Raw genomic sequence first — 17666 nt, 5'->3', positions numbered from 1 at the left:
GTACCAGTATGATGAACGTACTAGCAAGGCTGGTGCTCCGGGACTAAGTGGTCTAGAGAGGGCTTATCCCTCCCTTATTCTTTTAGTGAACAATGGCAGAATAATTGCAAAATCAGTTCATTCCCTCTCTTTCCTCTTTGTTTTCTTCCTTCACAAACTCTGGTGGTGTAGTGGTGTAAGGATTCAGCTGCTCATAAAAAATTGGAGGTTTGAACTTTGCATCTATTCTGGTGGAGAAGGATGAGGCAGTCTGCTTTGTAAAAATGGATAGCTTTGGAAACTCCATGAATTGTTCTCCTCTGTCTTACTGGGTCACTCACTGTGAAATGGAATTTACCTGATGGCAGTGAATTTCCCTCCTTTCTTCTTTTCTTAGTGAGTATTAACTATTTGTGAGAGATTTGCACTGCCATCCCAAAGGCAGCCGGTTCATATATACTAACTGCTATGTTATAGAAAGATGGACAGTCTCTTCTCATGGGATTTACAGCTTCTGAAAACCTGTGGGAGGGCCAGCTATGGGTTGGTTCCAACTTGACAGCAATGAGTTTGAGCTACTTCTTGTTGTTGTTATGTGCCATCGAGTCACTTGCGACTCATAGCAACCCTATGTACAAGAGCTCTAAATGCTGTTCTATCCTGTGCCAACCTAGCCATTTCAAACACACTTATTCCCACAACTCCACTCACAGGATCGATCTATCTCATCGAAGGTCTTCCTGTGCTTCGCGGCCCCTCCACTCTGCCAAACATGATGTCCCTCTCCAAGGACCAGTCTCTCCTTGCAACATGCCCAAAGTATATTAGACGGAGCTTCAGAATCCTTGACTCCAAGGAGCATTCTGGCTTCACCTTCCCAGGACAAACCTTGTAGCAGGACTATAAAGTCTAATGAAGCATCATGATTATTGAAGGAGCTCGTATTGCTGTGGCCTCATGAAAAGGAGCTGTGCTACTAACCAAAGGCATTCAGTTTGAATTCAACAGCTGCTCAGTGGAAGAAAGATGGGCAGTCCCCTCCCATGTGATTTACTGCATCTAGAAAACCCACCAAAGGGTCCACTTTGTGTCGGTTGTGACTCGACAGCACATAGCAACAACGACGACAGCATGGCACTAAGGAACTCTGGTGGTGCTTGGCTGCTTGGCTAGTAGTTAAGTGCTTGGCTGCTGACTGCAAGGTGGGTGGTTTTAACCCACCAGCCTATTTGAGGTGGAAAGATGTGGCAATCAGTTCCCATAAAGATTATAGCCTTGCGCTAGTTTTACTCTGTCTTTTAGGGTCACTCTGAGTTGGCATCAACTGGACAGCAGTGGGTTATAAATTTATTGGACTTTGCTTCTGAAAAGTTCTCTTTTGATTTTTCTTTCCAAACTATTTCTGAAATCCTTCTTTTGCAAGCTTTCCATAAATAGAAGATGACTTTCCTCTGAACTAGGCTCAGTCTAGCTTGTCACACCCACTGTTAACTCTCTTCTCTCTTACCTTAATTATGGAACGTTTGTACAGTAGATAAGCCTTTCTTTGTATTGGTTCTCAGCTGTTTAATTAAGAGGATTTACATGTCCTTATTTGCTTCTAAGTGTCTGTCTCATTTGCTTTGACCCCAGGGGCAAATATAACATAATTTTATACAGTTTTTAATGCATGTGCATGTAGTTGTTCAGTTTTGCTTATGGTGATGTAATTTTGAAATAGATTTGCTCACTCCTTCCTTTGAGACCTTGGTGACCTCTTTATTGTGTAAGAGCCTGGAGAAGCTCAACCAAGTCAATTGCTGTTTAAACTAAAGCTTAAACACGTAAAGGCATAGTCTATAGTTGTGTGGAGATAAGACAGAAGCAAAACAAAGTAAAGCAAAACAAAAACCACATTAAAGTAAAAACTGTAGAGGTTAGAAAGATTTCTGCCAAATCTGGGGAAAATCTCAGACAAACCCTGCCATGAAGAAACCATCTTCATTTCAGTATGTTTTCCATAACAAACATTGTGGTGCTGGTGAGAGATTGGGACAATTCCACATTGGAAATGGAGACCTGCCCTTTATAAACTGTGTCCCTCTGGGCAAGTGGTTTAACCATAGTTGTAGGATGAGGACAAGCCTATCAATCTTGCAGAATTATTTTGAAGATGCTTGGTACTTCATTGTTCTGGTAGTGAACTTGCTTGTTTTGGTTTTGATGACATTCATTTCCCCCACAGTGGCTGGACATTTCCAGCTGTCTGTTAGCATTTCAAATAGTTAAGGCCCTATGTGCTTAACCCTCCTGGGAGAGAAGGCCGTTTTCAAATACACGTGTGACAACCAGTAACACATACTTCCTATAAAAGATGAAACGTTTTGTGGCCCTTCTTCCCAATTTATGAACTTAGAGGGAAGCTATACTAATTTGAAACTTTTTAAAAAAAATATCATTACTTCTGCCTTGGTGTGTAGTATGTATGCATTCGTGTGGTTGTGTGTCTGTGAGAGATTGTGTTTTCTGAATGGGTTCATATTATGTAACATAGTTGGTTTCATTGTTCAACCTCTAGATGGCAGTTTTGTCTATGTATTGGTAACTATTAGAGGATGCCAATTGAGGGGGAAAAAGCTACCCTTTGTACATGGCAATTAAGTATAAATGTGTGTTCTTTAGAAACAACTTTCATGTGAATATTACTTCTTAGAGGAAAAAGTATTCTGATGACTCATTCTTTTTCTCGATTTTTCTTCCGTGCCTTCTTGTTATGCCTACTAGTCAGGCAGGTCTCTGTTTAGACTTTACACTTGGCCTTGCTTTCTCATCTAAAGACTCGGACCCTTTGCTCCAGAGATGGCTATTTTATCAGGGTCTGCTAACTGCGGGCAGACTTATGCGTGTGGAGAACCGGGCGGTCCTACTTTCCCCCCTTGGGGCAGCGTGCCTTTATCTTTTGCAGCAGATGAATCCATTTTTTCCTGGTTTCTGGCTTCCTCACCCCTCCCCTTCTCACCCCTGTTTGAAATAATATTTGATTTTGCCTTCCTGCTGGCCGGACTAGCGCACTGGTCTCGGTGCCATTGACATTTCAGAGAGGAAATGGCGTGTTCCTTCCGCAGAGGGTGCGCTGGGGCTCAGACTTGGGCGGGGGGATAGTGTACTTTCTGAATTGCGCCTTGGCCATTCTGTAAAATGAGAGGAGTTTATCAACTTTTAGAATTTAGGCAGTTTAAAGTTGCCACGGAGGGTTTTTTTTGTTTGTTTGTTTGTTTGTTTGTTTGGGAGGGTTTTTCTTTTTTTTTAATTGCTTTGCTTTTTTATTTTTTAATTAAATGCAAGTGTGTATTTGCTGTTTGATTCTGGTTTAAGAAGAAGTGCTTTTTTGATGGCTAATGAATTTTGTAGGAAAGTGACTCAGGCAGGCATATTTCTGCTCTCAAGTCTCTGTAGTGAAACTGAGGTTTTATTGATTGAGTATAGCAGTTGATTCATCAGTTTCTAAATATAAAGTGCATATGATTTTTAAAAAATAGAAACCAAAATCTGAAGAGAAGGAACTGGTAATTCTCCCCAGTACATATTTCTGTTCATTGCAAGATAAATTGGTGACAACTTAAAAAAAAAAAAAAAAAAAAAGAGTAGGTTGTTTCTTTGATACACTTTTTCCACAGTTTTGTATCAACAACAATAACAATACTGAACAATGCTTTCTCCTGGTTCAATGTATTAAAATTTGCTTACTATATTCCTCACAGCTACATGTTATAGGCACTCAGTCAATATTTGTTAAATTTATGGGCCATTTAATTTAATGTGTCGAAGATTTCTTTGCCTGGGTTTCCTGATGTTTTATGACTTCAGTCTCTTTTAAAATGGAAATATAAGAAATTATCAGATGTGGTTGGCCAGTATTTACTCTTTAGGCTATTATTAATGCTATGGTCCTAATTATTTTAGGAACTTTCCTCCCAAAGGGTCAGTACTGCATGCCTTAATAGCTTAGATTCATTCACTCATTCCTTATGCTCAGATCTTTTCTAAATAATTGATTAGAAGCCGGCTCCTGAAAACTTCTTGGTTGTAGGTGGGAGTGTGCGTGTCAGACAGAGACAGACAGACAGGCAGAATTCTCTTCCTTCCCTCCCAGCAGGAATTCATCTCAGGGCTTACACAAGTATTGCCATTGACAATGCTGTGCAGCTCACAGGACCCTCAATGATTCCTTATCTTAGGGAATGAATAGAATTGCATCTCCAAATGCAGTAAAACCTGTGAAAGCCAGAAACCATGCAAATCTAAAACTTGTCAGAGAAGGAAAAATGCAAATATTAATGGAAAGCAGTAGAAAAATGGAGAAAACACCTTTACAAAGAAAATTTGTGAGCTCTGTAAAGCCAAGACCTGTTGAGTTCTGGCTTTCACAGGTCAATGTAGTAGATTATTGCTGCCTTCTTGATGAGAATGTGTTCTGAGTAATGCAGTAGTTCAAGTTCAGCCATTGTTGATGAGTTGAAGATGCTCTGCCAAGTTTGCCCCTCAGATAAATTAAGACTATGGACATGTACCATTGATGGCCCTTCATGCATTGGATGACTTCATAACACACCATAACAACCTGAGCCAGGGCTCAGGTGAGAGCAGAGAAGAGCAAGCATAGATAGCAGAGGTTGTAAACAGGTGGCCTACAGACATGCTTGTCTTGGTTTGAGGAGTGTTAGAGGTAGTATTTTAAAATCAGAAAATCTGCAAAAGCTGAACCTGACTTCTCCTGACTAGCTTTTGGATGGAGCTGGGTGGCAGATACCCCTTCCAGTCATGCACGTGATCTTCGCTCTGCCAGTGGCTGCACCCTTATACTGCCAGGTTTCCTGTAAAGAGAAATACTGTGTCTGGGTCAGGAGACCCTCAGTGGCACAAATGACTAAATACTGGATTATTAACCAAAATTTTGCTTCCTAGCCAACCCAAAACACCTCAGAAGTAAGGCCTGGTGATCTGCCTCCAAAAAGGTCATGGCCTTGAAAGCCCTCATGGAGTGTATATAGTTCTGTGCTGCATACTTGGAGTCTTTAACAGCCAACACCCCCAAGCCCCTGAATACCTTTATCAAGAAGCAAAAAGTACAAAAAAGAAAAGACAACCAGTTGCACCTTTCAGGGAAAATGAGGCCAAATCTGTTTTCCTTGGGAGAATGAAGACTTTCTTACTTTCCCCAGTTTTACGTGCTTATCTGATCTTGGTAGACATTTGAATCTTGTCATTTCATAGGCAGAGAGTCCCTTTCCAAGACTCTTCTTCCTGGCTTTAGCCATATTTTTGTGTAAATGAAGATCTACTAAACCTTCAATTTCTTGTAATTGCCCAGAACCTATTAGGAATCATTCCCCCACCCCTAGTAGCACATTAACACCAAAACACCACGTGACATCTCCTCTCCAAGGCACTTCAAGCACATGTCTTCTGTGGGTGACAGTCCATTCTCCATGGCTTCATCATGTCGTTTTATAAAAGCATAGTGAAACAGGTTTCAAACACAGCTTGTGAGAATGTGGGTTTTCAGGGTACCATGCAGTCTTTGATTCTGAATTCGACCCTTATGCGTACAGTAATGTGGGCAGAAAATGGGGAAGAGATGTTGCCAACAGGAGATTTATAATCTCATGAATGAGTAAACCCTAGCTCTTTGGAGGTTGATTTAGAAAGAACAGAACTGTTAGAATCTGAGTGTGTTTGTTTCAGTGGGGTGGAGGTAGTAATAGCATTTCCTTGTCCAATAGGAAGTGGGTAGATTGCCAAACCACTGAGATCATTCTTGTTGACTCAGATTCAGGAAATAGATTAGAGTAGGAAAGCTACTCTAATTCCGAGTAACCTTGGAATCAGGGCTGGTTATGCTTCTGTTTGCTCCTGGCAGGTGGGAAGGGCCCGAACTGACATCAGCGAGATGAAATTCGTGGTCATCTTGCTAAAAAATAGTCTTACAGTGGACTCTTTTGGGGGAGGGGGTCAGAGTTGGAAGGGTGCTGGGTAGTCTACCCGGTGATAGATGAATAACCATTTCTTGTATCACTCCTGCAGCTTGCAAGGCAGGGGTGCCAACTTAGAGAAAATTGAAGATCTTGTTCCTGCTTCCTGAGCTGATCCAGATATAGCTCTAACAAGGACTTATTCAGAGTGAAAAGGAAGTGCTGTGTTGTGAGCAGGATCTTAGGATGGAGCTGCTTCCCTTGGCTGGTGGCAGAGGGAGCACTTGTGCAGATTTTGCTAAAGACCCTTGCTCTGTACTTAGCAGTAATTGAAGATTCATTCCAAAAGGGGGAGGTAGACCACTGTGATTACCGTACTCAGGAGGGAAGAGGAAATGGCCGTGAAGTCAGAGCCCTGTGTCCCCCAGCCCTCGCCCAGCGTGCTGTGTGGTATTCCCAAGACGGCCTGATGTCCAGTGCTCTGCATGAATGCACTGGGGGTGGGGTTCTGTCAGAAGTACCTTGTGGGCTATTGCTTTTCCTTTTTCAACTTCTCCCTCTGTGATTTTAACCCTACCCCACACCAGCCATCCTGTTTCCTTTCCTCCACTTTTACTGTTGGGATGACAACTGATTTTAGAACTTTTAATGCCGCACATGTATGATTTGTTGTTGTTGTTATGTGCCGTCAAGTGGCCTGTGACTCAGTGACCTCATATATAACAGCCCTAAACCCTGCTCTATCCTGTGTCAATCTTACTGTCTCTGACACACCTACCCCTATTACCCCAGTCACTGAAAATCAATCCATCTCATCGAGGGTCTTCCTCTCTTGCACTTTCTGTCTCTCCACCATCCCGAGCATGATGTCCCTCTCCATGGACTGGTCCCTCCTTGCAACATGTCCAAAGTATGTCAGACAAATCTTCAGAATCCTTGACTCCAAGGAGCAGCCTGATTTCTAGGACGAATCTGTTTGTTCTTTTATTAGTCCATGGTATATTCAACACTCTTCTCCAGCACTACAGCTCAAAGGCTTCACTTCTTCTTCTGTCATTCATGTATACATATTTAACTTTCACAACTCCATGAGGTAAGAACTCTAATATTACCTGCTTGTAAAGAAGACACTGCAGCATAGAATTGTTCTGTTACATACCCACCAGAATGGCACAGGTAGAGTCAGAATAACTAGGCACCAAAGTTAGGCCAAGAAGCCTTAGTTGTTTTCATTAAAGGAAAACGTATCTTTACTTCTTATTAAAGTAGAACAGTAAATGCCCAAATCCTCTCTATATTTTAGACATATAGGGATGTACATGCATACAGGTCAGAATATAGAAGATTTCTTTCATCCAAGAAGATTCCTTCATGTTTCTTCCCAGTCAGTGCTCTTACTCTTTTCCAAAGAGAGAAACCTCTTTTACTGTAGATAAATTTTACCTGTTTTTGAACGTTGTATAAATAGGATTTGATCATTTGTGGGCTTTTGTGTCTGCCTGCTTTCTGTCTGTGCAATTTATTGATGTTTAGTGTAGTGAAACAGCACTCAGGAGCAACAATTTTGGAAAATAATACGTAACTTGGGAGAGGCTGGAGAGTATTATGCTGAGTGAACAAACATAGTCTCATAAAGACAAATACTGCTTAAGACCATTACTGTAAAAATAGAAGGATAACTAGTAAAACATGTATGGGAACTCAGTATAGGGGGAAGGCTGAGGATGGGTAGAGGTGAAACCACAGGGCTGCAGAGTTTGGTGGGTGGAGTGGGGGGTGGGATTTAAATGGGAAGGATCCGGGTGAAAAGACAGGTAATGATGGGCAAGGTCCAAGGTTTAATTGTATAAAACATAATGCATGAGAATGATTGTATGAAACACAATGTGAGTGAAGAACAGCATGAAACAATGTATTTGTCAGCAAACTAATAAAAAAAAGAAAAAATTGGTTATTTTTAAAAAATTGAAATGCTGCATTGTCTGAATGTACCATAGTTTTTCCACCCATTTGTTTGTTGATGGGCACTTGGGCTGCTTCCATCTCCTTGTTACTGTGAATAACGCAGTAATAAATATGGGTGTGCACACGTATGTTTGAATTGTGGCTCTAGTTTCTTTATATTATCAATAGATTAGATATATTATCAATAGATTAGGCATTATATGTATGACAATAGTCTGAAACAAGAGGTGCCCTGCAAAGTGGATTGCAGAAGGGGGAAGGGAGGGAGAGGGAGGAAAATGTGCAACAAAGAATGAATTTTTTTAAAAAAATAAAGTATTTGCAATGAATTTTAAAAATCACTATATTCTGCTTTGTAATGATTTAAGGTAAATTCACTGAAGACATGAAATAAAACAAATTATATAAGTCCCTGTTGTTTAAATATAAGGATTTTCAGTTCCGTTTTTTTTCTTGATGGGTGTTTAGCCTTCCTTCAGCCCCTGTAGGTCACTGTTAAGGAGCCCTGGTGGCGCAGTGCTTAAGTGCCAGGCTGCTAAGTGACAGGTTGGCTCTTCCAACATCTGCACTGCTGGGAAAAAAATGTGGCAGTCTGCTTCTGTAAAGATTGTTGTCAAACGCTACCGAGTTGGTTCAGGCACATCATGACTCGGCGCACAGCGAAGCAAAACACTGCCTTGTCCTGAGCCATCCCCACAATCCTTGCTGTGTTTACCCATTGTTGCAGCCACCATGCTGGTCCAACTCATTGAGGATTTTGTCTTCCAGTGATTCACTGCCTGATATTGTTCTCCAAGGACTGGTCCTTCCTGATCACTTATCCCAAGATGGGAGGTGATGCTGCTAAGGATTGGATGATTACTTCCAAATCAGATTTATTACGTCTTTTGCTACTTAGTTTAGGGTGTATTCAATACTCTCCAATATGATAATTCAGAAGTGTCTATTTCTATCTGGTCTTCCTTGTTCATCATTTAGCATGTGAGGTGATTGAAAATATGACGACTTGGCCAAACCTATCCCATCTTGAAAGTGATCTCTTTGCTTTGTAACATTGTACTAGAAGTCTTTTCAGCCGATTTGCCTAGTGCAACACGTCATTTAATCTTTTGTCTTCTGCTTCTTGTGATCATTGGCTGTGGATTCAAGTAGGTTGGAATCCTTGACAATATCAGACATTTTTTTTTCTTAATCAGGATGTTATTTATATCGTTGAGTTGTGAAGATTTCCTTTTTTCTTTACAGTTAAGCATATTCCACACTGAAGGGTATAGTCTTTAGTCTCCATCAGTAAGTGCTTTGGACAAGGGCTGGTCCATAAAGATTACAGCCTCAGGACTCCTGAGCAGCAGTTGTGCTCTTCCTGAAGGGTTGCTATGAGTCAGAATCAACACAACAGCAACATTTTTGGTTTGATTTGACTGTTAGAAATAAAACTGTTATGGACATTTTTATCCCTTTATTGTTTTTTTAATTTGGTTTTAAGGGTTTTTGTATTTGGTTTTTTTGTTGGGTTTTTTTTTTTTTTAGTTTTGTGGTAGGGGACTTTTTACTGCATCTTTTGGTGTATGATGCTGTTTATTTCTCTTCTTTGTATACTTAGAGGTGAAAAGGAAAGATCAGAGAAGTGGTATGTTTGACTCTAATAGTAATTGCCAAAGTGCTTTTGCAAAATATCCCCCTTCCCCCACCCCCAGTATCAGTATAAAAGTTCTTATTATTTTACTTTCTTCTCAGTCTTTGGCATTTCTAATCTTTTTAGTGCTATCTGTTCAAGAGGGAATTAATGTGCTGTATTTCAGAGTCTAGCATTAAAAGTGTAGGATCATTAGGGATTTTGTTCTATTTTGTTTTATAGTAGGGGCATCTAGGATATAAATACAGAAGGAAAATGATTTCTTGATTCCCCAAATAAAGAAAGTTAGGTTTTTTTAAATTCTATTTTAGGAAATTCAAACACTAATAAGAGATTTGAGTAAACATTTAAATTTTAATAAAAGAAAAGAAAGTTAACAGACTTATTATTTTTTGATGTTTAGAAAGGATAGTTCTATGACCTAGGTATGTATCCATGAGGCTGAGAAAAAAGAAGTTTAAATTGGAGGTGAGGATTAGAACTAAGTATATTGCATTCAGCTTCTCGTGTTTTTCTTCTTGTGTGTCTCTCTCCTCTTCTTCTTCTTCATGTCTTTCTCCTTCTTCTCTCTCCCTCCCTGCTTCTCTCCTTTCTTTCCTCCCTTCCTCATTCTTTCCCCTCTCCTTTCCTCTTTTTCTCTTTCTTTCTCCCTCTCACACACATCAAAATAAGAAGAATATGGAAAATTATGGAAAAGAACTTGTGTTTTTTTTTTCTATTTATTTGTGAAATGAAAGCATATCTTGTTGCCTTTCTCAACTACCACAACCAAGTGGCCCATCTTTGCCACAGTTCTTTGTGGCTCTGGGTGGGAAGTTCACACCATTGTGCTGATGTGGCATCTCTCTGCCCCTGAGATCTTGGTATGTTTGACACCTCTCCTGGTCTCACTTTTTGCTGAGTGAACTCCCCACAGGAAATGCACTGGAGATACATTGGTACACACATGGAGCCCTGTATTAAGGAGGGGATCTTTTCTGTCCAGTGCAGAGGGTGCAGGGAGGAAAAGTGTGGGATGGAGTGGTCAGTCCAGGGCAGTGCACCTCAAACTTAACATCTGGGGAGTCAGTTAAAATCCAAGTTCGCAGGTCCGGCCCATCTCCATGTTAATGGAATGCTTTATTTTGAAGCAAGGGTGGAGGCTCAGCTCTGGGAATTGAGAGTTCTACATTGGATGTTAACTTTGTAGATTTGTCTTTTTCTTTTTTATAACTTCAAAGTTGTTAAAATTTTGTGCTTGGTTCTTTGAAAAGTAGAAGGACAGACTGAATGCACTGGTTCCATGCGACAGGGTCAGTCAGCTCTGGGAATCTGCAGCTGCTGGTTCAGTCTGTGGACACCCAGTGAGTGTGGCATGCTGAATGGCAGGTGGTCTGAGAGAGAGAACGCTTGAGACAGGCAGATGAGCCCTGGCAGATGACTGTGGAGAGAGGAGTTACTCCCTCTTCTGGGTCATCTTCATGCGTGGTGCCTTTCCTTGGTTGACATCTCTCAGAATTCAGTGCCCCTCCTGCTCCTTGTCTCTTCTCCTCCATACACACTCACCTGTCCACCTGCTCACCTGTACACCCGCACACACATTCCTACAAAAATAAAGCCCTATACTCTGTCCCAATTCACTCCTGAAACTTAGAAACACTATCTCACTCTCTCAGGCAGTGACACTACCAGAGTTGGTGCCACTCACTAGTAACTCGTGGTACCACACCCTGCCGCAGACCTCCTCCTGTGCCAGACCATTTAGAATCTGTTGGGTTGTCTATTATCAGTCTTGATCATAGGATAGTATAAAAATATCATTGTAAACTGCTTTAATACAATATTCTTGGTGGTATTGTTAAGTGTCATCAAATCAAGTACAACTCATAGCGATCCTATGAACAACAGACCTGACCCCTGCCCTATGCTGTGCCGTCCTCACCATCTCGGACACACTTGAGCCCACTGCTGTAGTCCCTGTGTCAGTCCATTGCATTGGGGGTCTTCCTCTCTATAACTCACCCTCCACTTTTCCAAGCATGATGTTCCTTTCTAAGGAACTCTCTCTCTAGCAGCATACCCAGAGTATAAGAGTCAGAGCTTTGCCAGCTTTACCTCCAAGGAGCTGTTAGGCTGCACTTTTCTCAAGACATATCTATTTATCTTTTGACGGTCCATCGGATACTCAGTACCCTACTGTGACAACTCAAGGGCATCAGTTCTTCTATCATTCTTATTGTCCAGCTCTCAGATACATAACAGGTGATTGAAAAAGACCAGGGCTTGAATCAGGTACACCTTCATCTTCAAACTGACATCATTCCTCTTAAGTATTTTGGAAAGTAGTATTTCTCAGGTTGAATAAATACTAGCCAAATTTGCTACAAAATTAAGAATTGAGTAGAAACTATATAAAAATTTTCCTTTAATTACTTCTTCATTCTCATATGTAGTTAGTGGTACAACCTCACAAATGCTAATTAGCACAACACTGTCACTAAAACACCAGTTAGTTCAACAAGATTAGTTGCTATAAAAATACTGGCAGAAATTAAAATGACACTTTTTGTGTGCCTATCGGACATTTCAGACATCGGGCCACATGCTTTGATGCTTCATTGTAACTAGGTAATGATGACAGCTAGGCTTAGAGGATGTTCGAAAGTTTAGAAAGAAGATTAGCATCGTTGTTTTAGCCTTGTTGATGCTGATACATGTAAGGTGGGCTTATGAAAAATATTTTCTTGTTAAAACCAACTACACTACAGGGATATTTATATATAAAAAATAACAAATTTCTGCTAAAAAAACTACACAAATTTTATAGATAATTCTTTTGATGTCACTTTGTCTGAGCCCAGTGTGGTCTGTGACCCCTGCTCAACCTCCGAGTGAAGCCCCTGGGTGAAGGCTAATTATGGCACTACCAGTGAGCTGTAATCAATCTTTGTCTCGCTATCTCATCCTCTCTTTCTCACGCACACACGCTTCTTCACCTCCTCACATGTCCCACCCCACCCGGATGCCCACATCCCCATTCCTCCTGTACTCACTAATTTACAGCTCTGAAAAGGATCTCTTAAGGCAGTTTTGAGAGGTGATCAATAAAAGGAACACAATGTGATTTTTAAAATATAAGCATGAGTAAGTCTAATATACTCACCAGTTCAAGAAGTAAGCCAGGAGCTGTGATTGATTATTCGGGATCAGAATTAACAGGGTGGGTGTTTGTGGGGTGAGGCTAAGGGTATTGTCAAGCAGTGAGTTTCGCTCTGTGTTGCTCTGTGATCATTAATGCTTCTTCTGGATGTAGCAAGTAATTGGACTTTAATTCTGGCTCACTGGGCCTCTTTTTCTCTTTTAGACTTTTTCAGGTTTTAAGAGATGCACTATTTAGGGGGAGCTCTGGTGGCCTAGTGGCAAGAAGCTGCACTGCAATCCCAGAGGAACACGGTTCAAATCCACCAGACGCTCGGCCGGAGAAGGAGGCGCAATATCCTCCTGTACCAGTCAGATCTGATTTCACGGTACACGCACACAAAATTAAAAAAAAAAAAAAAGATGCACTATTTAAATGGCATTTCTTAACCTTTTGAGCATTTTCATCTCTCTTTGAGACTCCAGTGAGCCATTTGCACTTTCTACCTAGAAGTATATGTACATTTTGAGAGTGATCACAGGGTGTATGGCCTCTCTGAGGTCCAGCTCAGGACCCCAAGTAAAGAGCCTGTACCTTAATGAACACAGAGGGCTGTAGCTCGGGGCCCAAGGCCATTTCTTTGGGCACAGATCTCTGTCTCCTGTGGAGTGCCATCCGTAATGGGAACTTGGCACGTATTTAATATTGTGTGTGTGTGTGTCTGCTTTTCTGGAGGGTGTGCCTGTGGTTTTAACCGGCAAGCATATTTCAGTCAAGAGTGAAAGGAGTTAATGCATGTAAAGCACTGAGCAGCTGGCTTAGTAAGTAGTCATTTAAAATTATATTAGGACACAGTCAATTAGAGACAATCAATCTTTGTGTCTCTCTTGGCGGGTACACGTGTGTGTGGATGTACCTGTATGCACAGGAGCATTGATAGGACAGTGGTTTAGTTTTCTGTTGCTAACTGAAAGGTTGTGGTTTGAGCCCACCTGCAGCTCCATTTTTACACACACGCACGCACGCACGCACGCACGCACTCACTCACTCTCTCTTATAAATCTAGTTACCCCCATAAAATTCCTGCATGTCCAAAGGACTTTAAAAGCTAGATATTAAAAGATGGGCATCCTATCAGTTTGGATGTTTTCCCCTCTTTTTATTTTTAATGTTTTTATTGAGATGAAATTTACATAACATAAAATTAACTATTTTAAAGAGAATAATTCAGTGGCATTTAGTGCACTAATAGTGGTAGAAAACCGCCTAGTTCTTTAAAATGTCCTGGTTCTCAAATAGTTTAATCTTTAGTTTAACAGTGTCATTCACATCAGCACATTATAATACATAGAGCACCCTGTTAAGCGTTTTGGAGAATGGAAATGAATTGAACAAAGTTAAATAATCACACTCATCTGCTTCCCTTACCTGTATAGTTGTTGTTGTTGCAGTCAGCATCAAGTCAGAGCCAACATATCCCTCCAGCAAGTTTTCAGAGGCAGTAAATCCCACGGGAGGAAATTGCTTATCTTTTTTTTTTTTTATTTCCTCTGTGGTGCGGCTGGTGGATTTGAACTGAATGTCTTTGGGTTGGCAGCCTAGATCCTAGGTCACTAGAGCCCCCTACCTATAGATTAGTAAGATTATAGTAGAGTGATAACGTTAGTGAGAGATTTGGCAAAGCGGTTTTTGTTTTCTGAGACTTGTGGTGGAGGCTAAGAGTTGTGCCCCTCTCTGTGGTGTTAATGCCAGAATTCTCTCACTCAGATGAGTGGATGTTTCTTTTAAGGTCACCTTTGTCAGTATCTTTCTACCTATAACACTGAGGTCATAACCATACTCTTTCTCTCTCACAGGCCAGGGGTTATCACCATGCAGGCTTTGTCGGAAGAGGACCGAAGGCTCTGGATGGAAGCCATGGATGGCCGGGAACCTGTAAGTAACAATTCAGGGAAGTGCAGCATGAAAAAAGGTCCCAAGTTGTTTGTTGTTTCCTTAATGAAATAATAATTATTTTTTTTCTGGTGCTCTAAAGCCTTGGTTTCTTTTGGCCAATGTCCTACACGTAATGTTTTCTTATGTAGTGATTAGTGATGTTTGTGGACATTTCTATCTGTGTCTGGTTTCATATGACTCTTGAAATTGGCCTTTTGGCCCTAAGACATGGCTGCTTTGTGATAAACCACCAAACCAGTCCCTATAAATTGACTCTAACTTAGGGACCCTGCATGTGTCAGTAGAAATGTGCTCGATTGCATTTTCAGTGACCTGCTTTTCAGAAGTATATTTTTTTTAAGGTACCCCTGGATGGATTGAAATCTACTTTTTGTTTAGCAGCCAAGTACGTTAATAGCTTGCACCACCCACTAACACCATTCTACACCATACTCTCCCAGGATTTCCTATTTGTCATGGTATCAGCCCAGCCCCTAAGAAGTGGCATAGACTAGTTTGATTTTCTAGATCTTTTTATCGGCCTACACAGTGGTGTCTCCATAGGCTTCCCTCTCCATCCTATTTTATTAAGTGATCAGAAAAGTATACGTGGCTATGCAGCATCGTTTTTGTAGTCCTTTTGACCTAACCTTCCATCCCACAATAAGTAGCAGGACGTGATCAGGATATGTGAGAAAGAATGAAGGCGGGTAATGTGACCCTTGCCCCCATTTCCGAGCTGCAGGCCTCAGTTGGGTGATGTAATCTTCCCGGGGCTTTGCTGCATCTTGTGACATGTGAAACCCACATAAGTGCCCTGGGGAAGTCCACAGAGGCAGAGTAGTCCTCTTATCTTTGTGCCAGAGGTATAGACTCCACTCTTCAGCAGATCTCAAGGTTACAGAAATCCCAAGAGTACACTCTAATTATGTCTCACCAGTAAAAGGTTAAAAAGCAACCAGAATGTCAGAGAGCCGGTTAATACCACACACAGAGGCACGGGCCAGAGAGGTGAAATATGCAGAGGGGGAAGGAGCTTTGATCTGTGTGGGCTGCAGAGCTCCGTGTGACAAGCTGGGGGCATCCTGGACCTGGAGAGATGACACCCATTTGTGTGTGTCTCTTTCTTAGCTTCTCCTTGTGAGATGATCTGGTAATATTGATTCCTGCACTTTCCCGTAGCTCTTTCCCTTTTTGAAAACAAGTGTGGACTGCATGCTGAGTATGAACAAATAACTAGTTAGTCCTACTGGTGCGACAGTTAAGCGCTTAGGGGCTAACCAAAAGGTCCTTGGTTTGAGCCCACCCTATGGCTTCTTGAAGAGTTGGTAGCTTACTCTGTAGGGAGTTGCACTGCCCACCTGCATCTGCTTGTTCGAATCCACCAGCTGCTCTGTGGAAAGAAGATAGACAGTCTTCTCCCATGTGATGTAAAACGTCAGAGAACCTGTTGAAAGGTCAGCTTCAGATTTGATTCTGATTGGATGGCAGTAATTTTGAGTTTTTAATAGTTTCTTAAGAGAAGTACCTGGCCATCTGCTTTTATAAAGATTACAACCAAGAAAACCCTGTGGGCAATGCTAATTTGTCAGATCAGATGAGGTCGCTGAGCGTCGGAATCAATTTCACTGCACCCGACAAGAAGTGTTTGTACGGTACTTACTAATATAAAATAAGCTTTAAGGGGCTGTTTGAAGATAGGCAGTATGCTAACCTAGTAAACGATTGTTTAACCTTAATTCCTCTTCTGGGATATAAGGTAATCCTGGTTAATTTCCCTTTATTTATTATTATTGATAGAAATGCTTACAGAAGCAGATACATATTTCTAGCTGTAGGATTTTGTGACCACAGACACTGTTTGACCCCAGACGCCTTTGAAAGCAGCTTCTTCACTTTTTTTCCACCCATTTACTTGTAATTGAGCCTGACTGTATGTCAGGCATTGATGGGATGTGTTACATATCTGAACTCATTTATTGCTTCTGGTATCTTACATAATAGCTCATATGTAAAAAATGTTATAGTTCCATTTTACAGATAAGGAACCCGAGGCTTACAGAGGTTTAAGTGAATATTTTAGCAGGACACAGGGTAGGTTGCTGTAACAAAACAATGACAAAAGAAGATAGTTATTTCTTTCCCAGCACCCAGAGAGGCAAAGGCCTCTTAGTGTTACCCTGACATGGGCATCTCAGGGTTACCCTGACATCCGCAGCTCATGGTTTCCAAGACCAAATATACTCATATGGCCTGAATTATCTATAAAGGATAATAGGAGATTTAGACACTGCACTGCAATCACAAAGGCACGAGGTTCAAATCCACCAGCTGGTCCACAGGAGAAGAGTAATCAGTCTCCTGTGGTGTGATTAATTGCCTCCAAAACCCCGCTAGAGGGTCAGCTATGGGTCTGTTTCAACTTGATGGTATACAACAACAACAACAACAACAGCCTGGCCCACACCCAGGGCATACTATTCCTTCACTGAAGAAAAGGAAATATATTTTCATGGTTGGTAGTCTTCACCAAGAGTGGCAAAATCAGAATTTGAATCTATCTAGTTTCAGATATATGTAGTTCTTATCTTCAATTAAGAGAAAATGCCAAATTGCTGCCTCAGATTCTTTACAGTCTTTTCTCTGACTTTCTCAAATGACTGTGCAAATCACAGGGGAGGAAATGCCCAGGGAGGAAAATCCATGTCATGGTAGACTATTCTGGGCTTGTCAAAAACCCACTACAGCCTTTACCCCACTTAGCTGTGTTCTATGTAACTGCCGTTACTCTCATTTAAGCTTCCCGCCACTGCCCACCACTCCAAGGTTGTTCTCTGTCCCTATGTAATTGGCCTTCTATTTAACCACTTAAAGTTTTTTCTGTAGATTAACATCTGGCTCTGCAGATGGGGAAGTGTACTATCAAAAGATACATCTTGCTCCAGAATATACACATTTTTTTTAGATTTCTTTTTTCCCCCCTATGATTATATTTTATTAATTTTCATAAACATTTACAGAGATTTTGGGCTTCCACTCATTCATTGTTGCACTATTCTCTCTACCCTCCTCCCAGTTTGTT

The 17666-nt window shown here is 41.2% G+C and overlaps 1 protein-coding gene across 2 annotated transcripts in view; it reads left to right on the top strand.

Moving 5' to 3' along the window:
• Positions 1-17666, top strand: part of ARHGAP26 (Rho GTPase activating protein 26) — a 636281-nt gene that overhangs the window by 234645 nt on the left and 383970 nt on the right. For both annotated transcript variants that reach the window (XM_006891116.1, XM_006891115.1), the window contains exon 11: positions 14506-14584. In XM_006891116.1, the coding sequence (XP_006891178.1) occupies positions 14506-14584 (79 nt within the window). The remainder of the gene's footprint in view (positions 1-14505; positions 14585-17666) is intronic.

Source organism: Elephantulus edwardii, unplaced genomic scaffold (assembly GCF_000299155.1).
Source record: "Elephantulus edwardii isolate Elephantulus edwardi_28Jun2011 unplaced genomic scaffold, EleEdw1.0 scaffold00095, whole genome shotgun sequence".
Taxonomy (NCBI): Eukaryota; Metazoa; Chordata; class Mammalia; order Macroscelidea; family Macroscelididae; genus Elephantulus; species Elephantulus edwardii.
Note: the sequence above shows the minus strand (reverse complement) of the source record. Positions and strands in the feature narration are given on the sequence as shown.